Source organism: Podarcis vaucheri, assembly GCF_965113315.1.
Source record: "Podarcis vaucheri genome assembly, chromosome: 14".
Taxonomy (NCBI): Eukaryota; Metazoa; Chordata; class Lepidosauria; order Squamata; family Lacertidae; genus Podarcis; species Podarcis vaucheri.
The window spans coordinates 1540326-1558204 of record NC_138752.1 but is presented as its reverse complement, the minus strand read 5'-3'; the positions used below and the strand labels follow the sequence as shown (position 1 = coordinate 1558204).

Below are 17879 nucleotides of genomic sequence, written 5' to 3'. Positions count from 1 at the left end.
CAGAGAAACCTTATCCATTTGTAATCTTTCTTACTCTCAAATAATTAGATACACTTTCGCATTATTTTTCAGCCTGCTGGTTAATGTTAGTTCATGTATGTTTATGCCAGCATTCAATTCGCTTTCTAGGTGAAGTTTAATTGTCAGACAGATTACCCAAATCACAGCTAGTCCCAATTCCAGAAGTAGTTAAAACAGTGGAGGCTTAGCTGACCTGATGCTAACCTTCAAGACTATTGGTGTCTGGGCACAAACCTATTGTCCTCAGTTTGAAGAACAGTCTTCTTCAGAGCATGTGAGGTTAACCCTTTATCTCCCTATCTCCCTTTATGTCTTGGTTGTCATTAATCACCACATAATTACCGTATCTCTGCCAACAACTAGCCAGGGATCTTTTCCTCCTGGAAGTACAGTCAGGAAATTCTCCCTGGTGCCACTCATTGTAACCCACTTCACAGGGTTGTTGGGGGGATTAAATGAGGATGGGGAAAGCGGGTACAGTGGTACATGCGGAAGTTGAACAGAATTCGTTCCAGAAGTCCGTTCGACTTCCAAAACGTTCAGAAATCAAGGCACAGCTTCCAATTGGCTGCAGGAAGCTCCTACAGTCAATCAGAAGCCACAGAAGCCCTGTCAGATGTTCGGGTTCCAAAGAACGTTCAAAAACCAGAACACTCGCTTGGCGTTTGGGAGCCAAAACGGACAAGTACCAAGGCGTTTGGGATCCAAGGTATGACAGCATTGCACTTGAGCTCAGTCAGTAGAGCATGAGACTCTTACTCTCAGTGTTGTGGGAACAAACCCCATATTGCACAAAAGATTCCTGTGCTGCCATCCCATCAAGTGCCTTTATCCTCCATGAATTTGTCTAATCCCCTTTTAAAGCCAAGTTGTTGATATCCATTAGTACATACTGTGGTGGAAAATTCCATGGTCCAACTATGCACTATGCAAAGAAAGTGCTTCCTTTTGTCTGTTTCATTGGATGACATCCACCCCCCTTTTGAAAGATAAAAACTTATTTCTGCCTACTTTCTCCACACCATGCATGGACACTTCTATCATGTTCCCACTTTCTTGCATTTTTTCTAAATTAAAAAGCTCCAAATAAAAGAATTATTGTTGATGTAGTTGCTCCAGCATCCTGATAATTTCTTTTGCATTTTATGCAACTTTTCCAGCTCTCTCTCTCTCTCTCTCTCTCTCACACACACACACACACACACACACACACACACAAACGAGCTTGACCAATGCACAAAGCCCCTATGGTATTCCTTCAGTTTTCTTTAACTTGGAGAGAAACCAAATTTACAAGGGGCAAATGATTTCAACAAGATTAATCTAGAACAGAACACCTGCTCTGAACATCTGCTAACCCATCTCACACCTGAAAGGTTTCAGAGGACTCTGATTTCCTCTCCTCCGAAACTTATCTATGCAGAACCCAAGCCATGACCCAAATGCTTAAGCTTAAAACAGCCATTGGACTTGACAGATGGATGTGGTAGGCACAGTGAACCTTAGAGCAGGGTTCATCCCAAATCATTTAACATAAAGCACACTGCAGGGAGAGGTTCTCAGAGTATATCAAAAACAAAGTGGGTTTGTCAGCTTTGAGAGAAGGAGCATTCAGGAGGGTGACAGAAGATCCATCTTCTCCACACACAGTGAAAGCAATATTACGAGTCAACACCACCTGGAAGAGCAACATTAATCAAGTGGGTGGATGGAAGGAGGAGGCAGGTGCAGCTGTAGCTGACATATTGGCTATTCTAAGTAGATGGGAAACCCAAAGAAAGATGCTCTTTGAGATGGAGAGAAGCAATGTGGTTTCTTTGTACCCAGCAGGGACGCATTCAATCAACAGACATATGGCAAAGAGAATTGAAACCTCCACAAGGCAGCAGGGTGACCACAGAGTTGTGTTGCACCACAATGGATGAAAAACGGTGGAAGAAAAGCATACTTTTGATGTGGTGCAAAAACAGATGTCCTGATTGTTTTATTCTTTCAGTCTTGGACCTGGGACATGACAGGAGATGGGAAGATAGTGTCAGTTGCTCAGGGCCTTTGGCGTGGTTCCTCAACTGCAGTGTCCAATCAACAGTGCTTCTAGTCTTGGACACAGATCCTAGATAAGATGTGCAGCATCTGCTTCAAAGCCCTGTTGAGCCAACGCGGTGCCAATGCTAGAGGGTTGGGCTTCGATGGGAGAAGGGGATAGGTAGAAATGCCCAGTACCAATTTGAAAAGTTTTAGCAGAGGCAGGAAGGAATCCATCCTCCTCTATCTAAAACAGGGACAGCTTATGAACATCATCCCTGACCATCTGCCTTGACACTGGCCATGCTGGCTGGGAATGACAGGGTGTTGGAGCATCTGGAGTGTCACTGGTATTAACATGGCCTGGGGAACCTGTGGCTCTCCAGATGTTGCAGGACTCAAGGTGCTATACATGGTTCTCCCAGTCCTCATTTAATCCCCACAACAACACTGCGAGGCAAGTTAGGAGGAGAGAGAGTGACCAGCTCAAGGTCCCACCTTGTTCCCAGGGCCCCCACATTCACATTTGCACTAAGTAGCTTGTTGCCTGACTGCAGCTGAGGTTTTTTTGTGCACCCCACCAAGCTGAAAGGAACTTGTTTCTCTGTTAGAGGGCAAGGGATTGCTGTCCAATCCACTCACAGCCTAAGATGAAGGATGAATGGGAATCTTAAAGCAGCCTCACCCCCACTGGCACTGTGGCACTTTCGCTTTCACCAAAGGTAGCAAGTAAAATCATATGAAAACTAACAGGGGCTTTTGATCTTCAGCTATTCAAAGCCAGTAATAAATTAAAAAACGGTTCAGTGCAGAACACAGACTCCAGATGAATCAAGGGCTATGCTGCTATGGAAATGTGTTGAATTGCTAAAGAGAAGCAGGGATCCCTTTGATCCTGCAAAGGCTACCCAAGAAGAACTGACATCCCCAAAAAGCTTATATTATTCTATGTTTTTACTCTAGCCAAGGCAGGACCAAAGAAAGCAAATTTTCTGTATCCTCACAAAGGCAGGCTCCAAATTATAATGCAGTTCTGGTAGTTCACCTTTAAGGATGTTAGCCAGGCAGTGTCTGCTCCGGGTTTAGGGTGGTCCTTGTCTTCAGGGACCTCCCTTCCTGAGCAGACTGTAGCTGTAGCTCAGTGGTAGAGCATTTGCTTTGCATGCAAAAAGTCCCTGGAGAGTGCAAAGGAACAAAAGAGTGAAAAGCAAGAAGACAAGCGACCTGGGAATATTTAAGCACCCTGTCAAGCTTAATCCCACTCTCAGACATGCAGTCACAAGGCAGGCACTTCTCTCCAGCGCATAAATATCAGTCACTGTGCATGGATACAGTGTCCAGCTTGGCAAGATAAATGAGCATTGACAGCCATGAATGCAGAACATCATTTCCAAAGGGCAATTTGCCAGCTAAACAGCAGGAGATGAGAAGGCAGCTTTGGGGAAGCTATGGCATAAGTTTTTTAATGATGTGCCTCAGATATTTTTATATATGTGCGCACACACAGAGGGAGGGAGAGAGCTTTGCCATTTCTCAGCATTCAGCAAGGAAGTTTGAAAGAGCACAGGGGTTCCATGCTGAGCACCCAACTCTTGCATCCCAATAACTGCACTTCCCATCTACCAGTATTTGCAGAAGCACAGCCTGTACACGGTGGCGGAGAGCACCTGTGGGGGCAGCCACTATGGAACCCCACCGGGATCGCGCTGCCCGGGGCAGTGTGCTCCCCCCATCCCCTCTTCCTCCACCAGTGCCTGTACATGTCACAGGAGCGATCAGTATAGATCTGAAAGGCTTAGAACTGCTGTAGCTGCCCTCCAAGCTAAAGGTTTGCTGCCTCTATAAGGGATTTCCAACTGCCAAGGGGGGGGGGTCACATACATAAGCTAACATAAGTCCGCATGCAGATACTTGCAGATATATGGGTATACAGTGGTGCCTTGGGTTACATACGCTTCAGGTTACATACGCTTCAGACTCTGCTAATCCAGAAATAGTACCTCGGGTTAAGAACTTTGCTTCAGGATGAGAACAGAAATTGTGCTCCGGTGGCGCAGCAGCAGCGGGAAGCCCCATTAGCTAAAGTGGTGCTTCAGGTTAAGAACAGTTTCACGTTAAGAATGGACCTCCGGAACGAATTAAGTATGTAACCAGAGGTACTACTATATGTTTTTCATTTATTTGTGTTTTCTTTTGTAGTTTTGCCATTTGTTTTCCACATGCCGTGTGTGTATGTGCTGTAATAATAAGTTAATAAAAAGCATTTACAAAAAACCAAAAAAGCTACATGAGAATCTATGAAATTTCATGCACATTTCTCTGAACACACACGTTTTTGTCCAACAGATGCATTTTTGCAATCCATTTCCCCCAATATTATTCATTTTTGCACACCAGTGGCACTAGTATACATTTTGTGCATTCTTTCTCCTGAACTACTCATTTTTGGTTGTCGAACTGCATCAGAAAATTCAAAAAAGTAAGAATTTTGAACAGCAGTTCCAGTTTCTCTGGACAACCTGTTTATTCAGCTTTCATCCAGAACTGCTTGCATGAAGTTTGCATGGTGAGTAGGCTTTGTCTGGTTGTTCTTGAGAATTCATTGTCATTTGTTTGTAAGGAACTTATAGATCCTAATTTGCTTGCAGGTATTTATCTGGGTTCCTGATCATCATTCATTCATCCATCCCACACTTTTCAATGCATTTACTCACCACTTTCAAAACCAAAGTGGATTTGCTGTGCTAGGTTGAAAAAGCACACTTAGGACTCTTCCACACAGGTCTCAGCTTTATAGCTCCTTGTCCAAGCATTGTTGCTTTTTATCCTGGTGCTTTCCCTGGGAAAGCCCATGTTTTACCACTGAATCAGAGCAAATGGCAACCAGGTTTTCCATAGATTGCTGTTTCCACCAATTTAGTGAGAAAATGAGGGTTTTCCTAGGAAATCACAGGGATAAAAAATTGCTTGGACATAGCGCTTCAGTCTGGCTTGGAGGTCTATAGCAGACACCCCCCCCCCCGTAAGCACACCATTTTGATTATTTATTTGATTTGATTTATTAGATTTCTATGCCATTTTTCATTCAAGTGAATCCCTAAATGGCTTACAAAGAATAAATAATAACAACATGATATAACATAATTTTTACCCATACACTCTCTATCTGCCTTCCATGCTGCAGGTATTGGATTTCTTCACAAGCGTACACATCCCTTACATATAATGCTGCTGCTTCTCCCTTCCTGTTTGGTTGACTCCTTTTGAACAGATTATGCCCCTCAATTCCTACATTTCAGTCACGAGTCTCATCCCACCAGGTTTCAGCAATGCCTCCAGGTCATATTTGCCATCCTGTAATAAGAGCTCAAATGCTTGTTTCCCATACTATGTGCATTTGTGTAGAGACAACTGAAACCATGAGTTGTTCCCTCCAGCTGCCTCCTTCTTGCAGTTTCCTCCCCTTTAGCAGGTTTCAGCAGCACCACCTCACTTTCCTGTGCATCAAAGAAGCTATTATTCCCGGTACCAGGTACTCCCCTTTTATCTGTAATACTGTCTCTATCCTCCTCAGGATTTAGTTTAACACTCTCCTGATCAGGTTCACAAGAGTCTTAGCAAACACATTCTTGCCAACCATTGTGAGATACAACCTATATCTTGCCAGAAGTTGTTCCTCATGGAATTGGGACCATGGTCCAAGAAGCCAAATCTTTTCTGACAACATCACCTGGAAGCATGGATAAAGCCAGGAGGCAGCTGCCCCCCCCCCATCAAGTAAATAAATAAAAATACCGAACTAACTGCTGTCCTTGCTCCTCAGCAAGGTGTCTGAGGTGAAATCGATTTTGAAACTACAGTGACATAGCATGGCTCCTGACAGTCCCACTTCTGCGTATCACATTCTTCCAGGGATTTGTCTCCTGCATGGAGTGAACGCCCTCCTCCCTAGAGGCATCCCCCCCTGCATCTCTGTCCCAAGAGAGTCCACTCTGGTATCGTGATAATTTCTGCATCTTGCCCAGTAGCTCGAAATGTGGGTAGGAAGACCTCAGGTTGCTGTACTTTCTCTTCCAGCAAGGCAACCAGCTTGCACTTGCTGCAGGTATAGTTTTGCACTTTTGCCAGCAGAAATAGAAACATGGCACAGGTGTGGAAGGTCACTGCAACAGCTCCCTCACCATCCATGTTTCTTGGCCCTGTACACACAGTGAGGCCTCCTTCTCAAAACGCCCTTGCAAATGCCCTTCGTACAAGTCCTGTTTGTGAGCTCCCAGAAGCTGTATTCAGCTCAGTATAACATAAAGAGATGGTACTTATTACTTGATGCTGCAGATTTGTGCTTAAAGTGTCTTTGATCATGGATTTGAGACTGATTTTATTGTATATTTTTGCACTCTGTTGCATATTCTATGTCATCAGCTATCCTGTGTTCCTATCTTGGAGTAAGGGCAGGGTATGAAAACTATGTATAACAACAACAACAACAACAACAACAACAACAACAATTCCCACCTTTTGCACCATGTAAGCCTACCTGTTATATAGAAGGATATCCGGCTTCCATATCTGGCCATCAGGAAAACGGACGTTCTTCACTCCAGGATATTCTGACATATTCCACTGTAAATAGTAGTCTGTCCAGTACTGGAAAATTAAGAATAATAAGCAAACACGCACGGGTTAATTTAATTTTCTACTAGCAGTAGCTTTTTCCTTCCAGAGTATGGCAGAGTTAGGACTCAGATGAGTGTCTTGCCTGGAACTCTCAAGAAGTGGCATTTTACTTGCAAAAAAGCCCCAGATTCTACAAATTGTGCATTTAGCAACTGAGGCGGGGGTAGAGGGTTGGGAGAACAACTGAAGGCATTACAATTTCATTTTTAGGTCACCCGGTTGCACACAGCAGCCTGTAAAAGAAATGCCACTCTGCTTGTGACTTACAGTTTGTGCCATCTCAAGCGTGAAATTGGAATATATATATTAAAGGTCCCACAGAGGAAATAGGAAGCTTCCTCAGATGGTTCATCTAGCTTCTCTCCTGCAGCCTTCCCGAACAAGTGTCATCCAGGCGTTGCTCAGTTACAGTTCCTATCAGCCCCAGTACGACTACTGGTAAGGGATAATGGGAACTGTAGCACGCTGGAAGTGGCTGGCACACCAGCCCCCCACTCATGACGTCAGCCTGATGGTCAGCTGTAGAGAGATGAACCAAACAAACCAGGAGAGGCTAGGCAGGTTGGCCCTGCCAGAGAAGAAGCAATGCTCAGCCAGCTGGAGGATGAAGGTGTGGTGCGTGGCACATTAATAGAAGGACTCAAGCTGGGCGGAGGAGAAAGGTGGAGTGGTAGAATAAGGAAAGAGGAAAGAGCTAGGCTGTTTAGCAAGCCTTGCCACAGTGACTTAGGACACAGCAGGAGAGAAAGGAAAAGCCAGCAGTTCTGGAGCTAGCCAGCCCAGTGGTGAGTCAAAGAAGAACATAAGAAGAGCCTTCTAGATCAGACCAATGGCCATCTAGTCCAGCATCCTGTTCTTACAGCGGCTGACCAAATGCCCCAGTGGGAAACCCACAGGCAGGATTCAAGTACAAGAGCAGTCCTCTCCCTTCCTGTGGCTTCCAGAAGCATGGCTGACTCCCACTGTGGAAGCAGAGCAGAGCCATCCTGACCAGGAGCCATCACTAGCCCTCTCCTCTTTGTCTAATCCTCTTTTAAAGCCATCTAGGTTGGTGGACATCACCACTTCCTGTTTAACCATGTTTAACCATGTTAGCTGAAGAATGCAAGTGGCTTCGTACACACCTGATAGAGGGCTTAAGGGGGAAGCAAGAGTGCTTAGCTAAGCAGATCTCAGAAGGGCATCTGAGTGAAGAGCTCACGTGTTGTTTTCTGAAGGAAAGTTAAGTCCTGGGGCTCTGAAGACCCTTGAGATCCCTAGTGGGAGAGTGGAAGCTCTTACATAGTCTGACTTCATTCAGAGAGCATCAGGTGGAGAAGACTGGTCTACTCTCATCAGCAGTGAATCTCCAACATTTCATACAAGGGTCATTTCCCAGCCTTGCCTGGACCTTTTACACATCAGGCCCTCCCATTGTGGCATGTGATGTCACACATGTGTGAGATGTCACGTGTGTACGCTGGGCACCCACAATGATGGGTGGAACCTGGTGAGCCTAACCTGAGTTGCTGTGCTCATTAAGCCTGACACTCCTGTGCAGATCCTGTTCTGCTAATAAAGAGTTAACTCCAGCTTGCTTGGTTATTTACTGCTGGCTCACCCTTGTTGCTATAGGAATGTTAAGGATTGTAGGAAAGGATATATTGAATAAATATTATCCTTCCTTCACTCACACTAGTGAGTGATGTAGCAAAGCAAATTCCCCTTAATTTAGCTGGAAGCTAGTTTGCAGATTTGTTTGAATCTCTTAGTTAAGATTATTTCCTGGTGTCCCCTTTGATCCCTCTTAAAAGAATAAAGACACAAGAGTCTTCCTGAGTAAAATAACAAAAAGTTTACTCACATTTCGGTTCACGATTTGATCCCTGAAAGGCAGGCTTTTCTTAGCAGTTACAGAAACAAAGGCAAGCAAGAGGCCACCTTCCAGCCGGCAAGAGCACTTGAACAGAGCATGGTGTGGGGCTCGTGAGGGGCAGGGCTTGAAGAGAATCCTGTGGGCCAGAAGAGGAGCCTGGCAGGCCACATTCCCGCCCTAAACGTTTGCAAGGCTCCTCCTCCTTTGCATTGTGTTTGTCTTGACTGCAGCCTTGTGAGCTACCAACCTCAAACAACGGGGGACAAAGAAACATGGTGGGCTGAAGATCCTGTACTGATTTGCACTACCCAGCCAGCCTCTGCGCAAGGTTAAGTGGAGATCACCTAAGGCAGGTTCCTATAATTTCACACCATAGAATCATAGAATCATAGAATCATAGAGTTGGAAGAGACCACAAGGGCCATCGAGTCCAACCCCCTGCCAAGCAGGAAACACCATCAGAGCACTCCTGACATATGGTTGTCAAGCCTCTGCTTAAAGACCTCCAAAGTAGGAGACTCCACCACACTCCTTGGCAGCAAATTCCACTGTCGAACAGCTCTTACTGACAGGAAGTTCTTCCTAATGTTTAGGTGGAATCTTCTTTCTTTTAGTTTGGATCCAATGCTCCGTGTCCGCTTCTCTGGAGCAGCAGAAAACAACCTTTCTCCCTCCTCTATGTGACATCCTTTTATATATTTGAACATGGCTATCATATCACCCCTTAACCTCCTCTTCTCCAGGCTAAACATGCCCAGCTCCCTTAACCGTTCCTCATAAGGCATCGTTTCCAGGCCTTTGACCATTTTGGCTGCCCTCCTCTGGACACGTTCCAGTTTGTCAGTGTCCTACTTGAATTGTGGTGCCCAGAACTGGACACAGTACTCCAGGTGAGGTCTGACCAGAGCAGAATACAGTGGCACTATTACTTCCCTTGATTTAGATGCTATACTCCTATTGATGCAGCCCAGAATTGCATTGGCTTTTTTAGCTGCCGCATCACACTGTTGGCTCATGTCAAGTTTGTGGTCAACCAAGACTCCTAGATCCTTTTCACATGTACTGCTCTCAAGCCAGGTGTCACCCATCTTGTATTTGTGCCTCTCATATTTTTTTTGCCCAAGTGCAATACTTTACATTTCTCCCTGTTAAAATTCTTCTTGTTTGTTTTTGCCCAGTTCTCTAATCTGTCAAGGTCGTTTTGAAGTGTGATCCTGTCCTCTGGGGTGTTAGCCACCCCTCCCAGTTTGGTGTCATCTGCAAATTTGATCAGGATGCCCTTGAGTCCATCATCCAAGTCGTTGATAAAGATGTTGAATAAGACCGGGCCCAAGACAGAACCCTGAACCAGTGCTCCAATCATTGGTTTTAGCTTCAGAAAGTCACACATTTCCCCCAGATGATTGTTTTGCTCCACGCAATGCATGAAAGCCTCATTCCGGGGAAATTTGACCTCTTCTTTAGCTCCAATCTGCACTATGCTTTTTCCTTTTGTTTGTATTGGGCAGTTCTTTTGCAACTCAGTATGCTGTTTACAACCCTGTCAAAGCAGCAAATGACCAAAGCGGTTCTCCTGTGTGTCCTCCAGCTCTACAGATGTCAACTGCTGGAGGTCATCTCCAGTCAGGATGCCCAGTGATTAGCTCTTGTCTCTCCCAGTGCTTGTGACACTGATAAATCTGTACTTGATTAAACTGCCTGGGTTCTTCTGGGACCAGTTTTTAAAGCTGATGAAAAGTTTTCTTACTTTTATAAATAACTTGTGCCTTTTCCACATCTTCTTTTAAAATGCAATGGCAGCAAAAGACAAACTTCTTTTTTTGTCTCATCAGTATCAATCAGCCAATATGTTTAACTATGCAACACATGGTTAAACCTTGGAACTCACTGCCGTGGGAGGCAGTAATGGCTACCGAGCTAGATGGCTTTGTAACAAAAATAAATATATGAATAATATATGTGAGGCTGACATAAAAACCCTGCAGAAGCACTATGCAACAGAACGAAAGATCATTATTCCCCCTCCTCTCACTTTCCCCCCCAATAACGTACAGTATATAACAGTGTCTCATACTGAATGCAAATGAACTGTGAAAAAGACTATGAATTGAAAGTGGAAACACTATAGGTACCCCTTTTTGTTTATTTGTTACAGAGGAAAATCTTTAATAAAAACTATAAAAAAGAGGATTAGAGAAATTCATGGAGGAGATGGCTGTCAAAGGCTCCTCTCCAGGATGGCTCTGCTCTGGCTCCACAGCGAAGGCAGAAATGCTTCTGAGAGCCAGTTGCTGGAAACCACAAGAGGGGCAGAGAGCCCTTGTCTTCAGATCATGCTTTCCCCCTTTTCTTCCTAATGTCTCAACAAATGAAACTGATATGTAGAAAATGTAACTTGACATTGCACACACTTTTGTAAACCAAGAAATCTTTAACAAAAAAATGTTTTTTTAAAAAAAATCCAGCTTGTATACTCATATTTCAAATAATCTAATTCAAAGTAGTGCAAAAGCCTTGTCTTCATTTTTCAATAAATGCTTCCTAGTTTGTTTCAAAAATATCTTGCCACTGTCTTTTTCTGGTTTATTCTTATAAAATGTGTTAATGCTGTCATTGACACAAATTCCCAGTGTTTATCAATCCATTCTATTGATTGGTTGGTTTGTAATCTTCACTTGCTTGCATACAGTAACCTTGATGCTTTCAACATATAAGAGACAAGTTCCTTGTGTCCATTCCTTATAATGCAGTGTTTTTTTAAAATCATACGTTGATAAAAGTGCTGTGAGTGCCAGCACAAAATGGCTGCCATGGGCAACAAAAACAGAACTTGGTACTGGGGAGGACTGTAAAAAGAAAGGGGAGGAACCTTGCATATATGTAGCTGGTCTCTTATTAAACTACAACTTTTCCCCATTTTTAAAATATACTGGTGTTTCCACCACATATGAAAATAATTCCCATTTTTTTGGCATTTCCAGTTGAATAGTTCTTTATCTTCCGCAGTGTCCCCTGTTCTGCATCCTGTAACACTCCCCTCAAATTGTTTAAAATGGAGTTGTGTAAGTACACTTCATGTCAATTTATAGTAACACCGTTATGTCACTGTGTCCTGCTGCTCAAAGCACCGTGCAACATCTGAAATACAGTCAGCTGTGAGCAAAGAGCTCTTTGATGTAACTGATGGTTGATACTGAAGGTGTTATGTACTGAGCTTGGATCCTAGAACAATAGGCAGGTAAGTTCCTAGAAGGCAGCAAGTTGATTGGTCTGCAGGAGCTGCCCAATCTGGGTCCAGGAGGAAGTCAATCAGCAACCTGACTGGGCTGCAGGAGCTGCCCAATCAGGCTCCAGGAGGGGAATTGAATCAGCCAATCATGCGGGACCCATTGTGTAAATAATGTATATATAGCCAGAGGTTTTGGGGGAAAACTCATTCAACTCACTGATGACCATGAGCTGAAATAAAGAGCATGAAATCAACACTCAGCTCCAAGTATATTTCAGAAAGAAATGAATGCAGTGAAAAAAGTGGAGGGATGGGAAAAGAGAGTAGAAATTTATGAAGTTAACTTCCAGATTCAGACGAATTCAGGAGTCCTTGTGAGCACTCCTCGCTTTTGATTAAGGGATGTTTGCTCATTTGATGTGTGTACTATCCATGTCAGTGGCAGACCTTGGGGTTTCAAATTTCAGTGGTGCTCTGTACAACACCAACATTTGGCACGCCCCCCCCGCCTCTCACCTTCCATTAGACATCGTAGTTGTGGCGCCACCAGAGGAAGGTGAAAGTCAATACTGTCCATTTGGGACAACATCTGATAGTTGGCCTACCATAGTATTTGGGATTTCACAAGAGTGGACAGCTGACTTACTGACACACGCAGCATGTCTGACCATATTTGACAGCTGGCATGCAGTAACAGTTAATGTCTGACACTCTCTGATATATATCTTACAATGGAAAGGAATCAATATTTTATTAAATGAATTCATTCACTAAACCAATCACAAGGAGCAAATATTGGGCTTGTCATGTTCTGTTAGCCTTTAAGGTCTTTTTGCTGTTTTTACTGTAGAACATCTGCTTTGCACGCAGAAGGTCCCAGGTTCAATCCCCAGCATCTCTATGTAGGACTGAGGAAACACTCCTGTCTGGAAAACCGGAAAGCTGCTGCAGGTCAGTGTGGATGATATTGAACTAGATGGACCATTGGTCTGGCTTGATATAGAGCAGCCTTCTGGGTCTCTGCAGTTTCACTTTCCATGGTGCCCACATGTTTCTTTTAAAGGGAGGAGCTGTAGCTCCATGATAGAGCCTCTGCTTTCATGCAGAAGGTCCCAGGTTCAATCCCCAGCATCTCTGGGAAGGATCTGGAGCTAGATCTTGGCATATGAGAACTTCCTAAGTTACTGATAAAATCACCCTCTTAAAGGAAACTTCTAAACTTTAACACTCACCATGTGTAGCCAAATGTTGGTGGTTAAAACTTGGTTCTTTTCATCCTGCCAAAGGAAAGGAAAGGAACAAATCAATGTTGGTTGTTGTTCTTTTTATTTTTATTTTTAAAAAGCTGTTATGAAGAGTTATTGAAATAGCTTTCCTCTGCTATGAATCTCAAATAGCTGCCTGCTCAAAACCAAAGGATCCTGTTTGAAAGGCATCTAGTTCCTTCATAATACCTTGCATCAAGCACTTTCAGAAATAGGTCACTGACTAATGTGAATTATCATTCTATTTTATTTTTTTTAATAAAATTTTATTGGTTTTTCACAGTTTTTCTAAACACAAATACACAAAACAAACAAACAAACACACAAACAAACATGTATAATTTCATATCCTTTTTTTCTTAAACTTACTTCGCCGACTTCCCCATACCTCCCCTTTCTACATCCCAATTTCCGAACCTATTTCAGCAAATCCTAAATGTGAATTATCATTCTAGTTGATACAGTTGATACAGGGCATCAGGCTTATTTATTGCTTATGGGTTATCCTGTGTAACAGCTCAACCAGATCCTCTAGAGCAGGGATGGGTTCAGGCTTTTCAGATCAACTCTGGGGTTTTTAATAGATCTACTGGAGGTGCAAAAAGCACACAGCTAGAATGAATTAACTGGGTTCCTTTGCACACATTCTGAACCTAAGTTATTGTCTGCCATGCCAGAACTAAACTGGGGCCACAGTCTTTGTGCACAGAAAGCCCATTCCTGGTTAGCATTCTTCATTTCAGCTGCTTAATTGCAGTGGCAAAAGTCATATCATTGTTAAACAATTTGGAAGTCCAGAAACACTCCTTGATCAACTGTAAAGCACCCAGAGATTCCACTCTGCCTCCTGCCCAACCCTTCTCTGGAGAAGTCATCAGGTGAACTTGGAGACCAGAAGCAGCCAGCAGGGTGCGCTCCGGCTGTTACTGGAGTACTGTTCCCATCATCCTTGACTGTTAGCCATGTTGGCTGAGGCTGCTGCAAGTTGGAGTCCAAAAACATCAGGAGAGTGCCATGTTGGCTACCCCTATCCTAGGCTGAGAGTTGCTTTCAGACATTGAACAAATTAGCTCCCCACCAGCTGAATCCACAAAGCCCAGGAGAAATTAGGGATGTTTACATGTGTTAAGTGAAGACATGAGAGGGACTGGAACTCAAACTGGAATGTGTCCAGTGGAGGGCAACCAAAATGGTCAAAGGCCTGGAAACGATGCTTTATGAGGAACAGCTAAGGGAGCTGGGCATGTTTAGCCTGGAGAAGAGGAGGTTAAGGGGTGATATGATAGCCATGTTCAAATATATAAAAGGATGTCACATAGAGGAGGGAGAAAGATTGTTTTCTGCTGCTCCAGAGAAGCGGACACGGAGCAATGGATCCAAACTACAAGAAAGAAGATTCCACCTAAACATTAGGAAGAACTTCCTGACAGTAAGAGCTGTTCGACAGTGGAATTTGCTGCCAAGGAGTGTGGTGGAATCTCCTACTTTGGAGGTCTTTAAGAAGAGGCTTGACAACCATATGTCAGGAGTGCTCTGATGGTGTTTCCTGCTTGGCAGGGGGTTGGACTCGATGGCCCTTGTGGTCTCTTCCAACTCTATGATTCTATGATTCTATGACTGGTGGTGCTCACCCATCCTGTACTCTAATGCTGCTGTGTCTACTGGCCATACACCCTTGCCAGGTATACACTTGACATTGCTAAGAAATAAGGATCACTTCCACATGTGTCCACTTATAATTCCATTCCACTACATTTCTGTATTAATAAGATTTATAAAAAAACAACTGCACAATTTATTTAAATAGGTAAATTTCTAAATACATTTTCTCTTAAACTGCACATTTTTTTAAAAAAATGCAGTTTTCATTTTCTTTGCTTCTTCACTGCATCAGAAAAGCTGAATCAGTTCTACTCTAGTCCAGAAGGTGTGGAAAGAGTCAGTTCATAGCAGAATCAGAAGATCAAAATCCTCAAGAACTCTTTATAAAAAGGGGGGTGGTCTTAGATGGTGGGAGGGAGAGGCTGAAAGATATGTTGATGTATCTCATCCCATAAGATACAAAAAATGTCATAGGAGAACTTTTGGTTCAACTCCAGTCTCACCACCTGCCTCTCAGGACTAGCCCCAAACTAGAATGAGAGCAAACAGGTCATCCTCTGAGGCCTTTGCTGTCACCAGCCCTACATGTGGGGAGACCAAGTGAAGACAGAGGCCTGACAAAAAGAAGAGCCAATCTAGACCCATCATAATTAAGACGGAGAAATGTTACAGAGGAGTGATGGCAACAAGTGAATACCGACTGACCCATCCACAGCTGGGTCCAGCATCTGCCCATGCATACCTATGTATAGCTGGATCTACCCACCCACCCCGCCCCACCTAACAATGAATAAAAATACAGAGGTTCCATATGGGCAACAGACCAAGAAAATGAGCCTCTGGATTTGGGTTTGCAGGTCAATTTGGCATCTGTGCCTCACAGCTCAGGTGTCCTCTTGGGTGGATATTTTGTCCACGAAGGTTAACAGCAGCTGTACCCACAGTCCATCTGTCACAAATAAGCACTGCCTTTCAGCCAAATGGTTATTTAAGAACCTTGGTGAAAATAGACTTTCTTTACCACCAGGACTCCCACTGATGCCTGAGGAAAACAATCCATCACTCTTTATCTGTGTTCTGTTTCCTTGAAGGCTTTGTTCATAATGGCTTCCTAAAGGTGTGGCTTGTTACCACAGGGATTCACAACCATACCTCATCCATGTTAATGGCAACATTATTACTTTCCATGCATACAGAAATGTGTGTAATTCATCAAACAAGCAAATGGCTATTGAAGGGAGTAAAAAAATGGAATAAATGAAAACGCTGCTTCCCAAGGGGATGAATCCATTAAGCCTTGAACACCTGCCTGGTTAATGACATCCTCAGAAAAGCTCCACGTTGGCTGCCCAGATGCTTCTGAAACCAATTCAAGGTGCCAGTGCTAACTTTAAAGCAGAATGGGAGGGGTGAGCAGCCCTCCAGATGTTCTTGGACTCCAGTTTCCAAGAACATCAGACAATCTGCCAATGGTTGGGGGGGAGGAGTTGGCTGGCATTCATCTGTCTTGGGAGACAATGGAAGAGTGTGGCTTTGGGGGTGGAGTCAAACTATTGGAGAGTTACAGAACCTGCTGGGGCTGTAGAGACTGATACGGGAGAGAGATGTTTTCTGGCAGCTGGGGCAGGTGAAGGCATCCGGTTGTGCTGATGCAGTTGTGCTGTGGCATTTCTTCTTTCTGTGCTCCTCCCACTAGTCATTCCATCTCTGGTCACTGCTGTAGATACATGACCTGACTGAGGCACTGCGTCTTCTGCAAGGCATTCCCACATGGCAGTGTTAATGTTGCCAGCTGTCATATCTCATTTGCAGATTTTTTTTATAATGCAGAGGTGGTCTGTCAATGGGCTTGGTGCCTAAAGCCAGCTCCCCATAGAGCACGTCCTCGAGGATCCTGCCATCTTCCATTCTGTGGACATGAGCAAGCCAGCATAGATGTCACTGAGACAGGAGTGTGAATGTGCTGGGGATGTGGGCTTAGGGGAGCACATCTTGGTTTGAGACTGTGTTAAGATCAGTTGAGAAGGCCCTCCTGGTCATTTCACCATCCTCAAAAGTCTGTGGGTGGCAGTTAAGGACAGGGCATTCTCTGTGGCAGCCCCTAAGCTGTGGAATCTCCTCCTCGTTGAGGTGCATCTGGCTACTTCATTGTATTGCTTTGCTCATACGTTCAAGACATACCTCTTTAACCTGGCCTTTGACACCTAGGAGAGATAGAGCCGAGCTGATGTCCTGGACTGGCTGGATGCAGAGGAGTGGGGGGAGGCACCAGGTAGGGAACCCCTAGGGGAAGAAGTGGTGGTGGGATGATGATAAGTGGTCAGAGGGAGAAGAAGGAGCAGACTGGGAGGAGAAGGTGTTTGAAGCAGAAGAGGTAACAGGGTTTATGGAGCAGGAAGAGGCTGTGACAGAGAGCAGTTCAGACTCCAAGGCTGGAGAGGAGAATGGCCAAGAAGCAGAGCTGAGACAGCCTGCTGAAGAATCCAGGGAGTCTCCCCCTCCAGCTCCCCTTCCCCCTGCTCTCCCAGAACTGCATCCAAGAGTATTAAAAGAACTGGCAGATGTGATCTCAGAACCACTGGCAGTCATCTTTGAGAATTCCTGGAGAACAGGCGAAGTCCCGGCAGACTGGAGGAGGGCAAATGTTGTCCCTATTTTCAAAAAGGGGAAAAGAGAGGACCCAAATAATTACCGCCCAGTCAGTCTGACATCAATAGCAGGGAAGATTCTGGAGCAGATCATTAAGCAAACAGTCTGTGAGCACCTAGAAAGGAATGCTGTGATCACCAATAGTCAGCATGGATTTCTGAAAAATAAGTCATGTCAGACTAACCTGATCTCGTTTTTTGACAGAATTACAAGCCTGGTAGATGAAGGGAACGCAGTGGATGTAGCCTACCTTGATTTCAGCAAGGCATTTGACAAGGTGCCCCATGATATTCTTGTAAAGAAGCTGGTAAAATGCGGTCTTGACTATGCTACCACTCAGTGGATTTGTAACTGGCTGGCTGACCGAACCCAAAGGGTGCTCATCAATGGTTCCTCTTCATCCTGGAGAAGAGTGACTAGTGGGGTGCCACAGGGTTCTGTCTTGGGCCCGGTCTTATTCAACATCTTTATCAACGACTTGGATGATGGACTCAAGGGCATCCTGATCAAATTTGCAGATGACACCAAACTGGGAGGGGTGGCTAACACCCCAGAG

The 17879-nt window shown here is 44.4% G+C and overlaps 1 protein-coding gene across 5 annotated transcripts in view; it reads right to left on the bottom strand.

The window, feature by feature from the left end:
- Window positions 1–17879, bottom strand: part of CHRFAM7A (CHRNA7 (exons 5-10) and FAM7A (exons A-E) fusion) — an 82644-nt gene that overhangs the window by 18753 nt on the left and 46012 nt on the right. For 3 of the 5 annotated variants that reach the window (XM_082198086.1, XM_082198085.1, XM_082198087.1), the window contains exons 3-4: window positions 13040–13084; window positions 6584–6693 (exon numbers count right to left, since the gene is read on the bottom strand). In XM_082198086.1, coding sequence (XP_082054212.1) covers window positions 6584–6693; window positions 13040–13084 — 155 coding nt within the window. Of the gene's footprint in view, window positions 1–6583; window positions 6694–8566; window positions 8605–13039; window positions 13085–15498; window positions 15716–17879 lie in introns of those variants that run through there. The other 2 variants (XM_082198088.1, XM_082198089.1) reach the window with 2 other exon arrangements.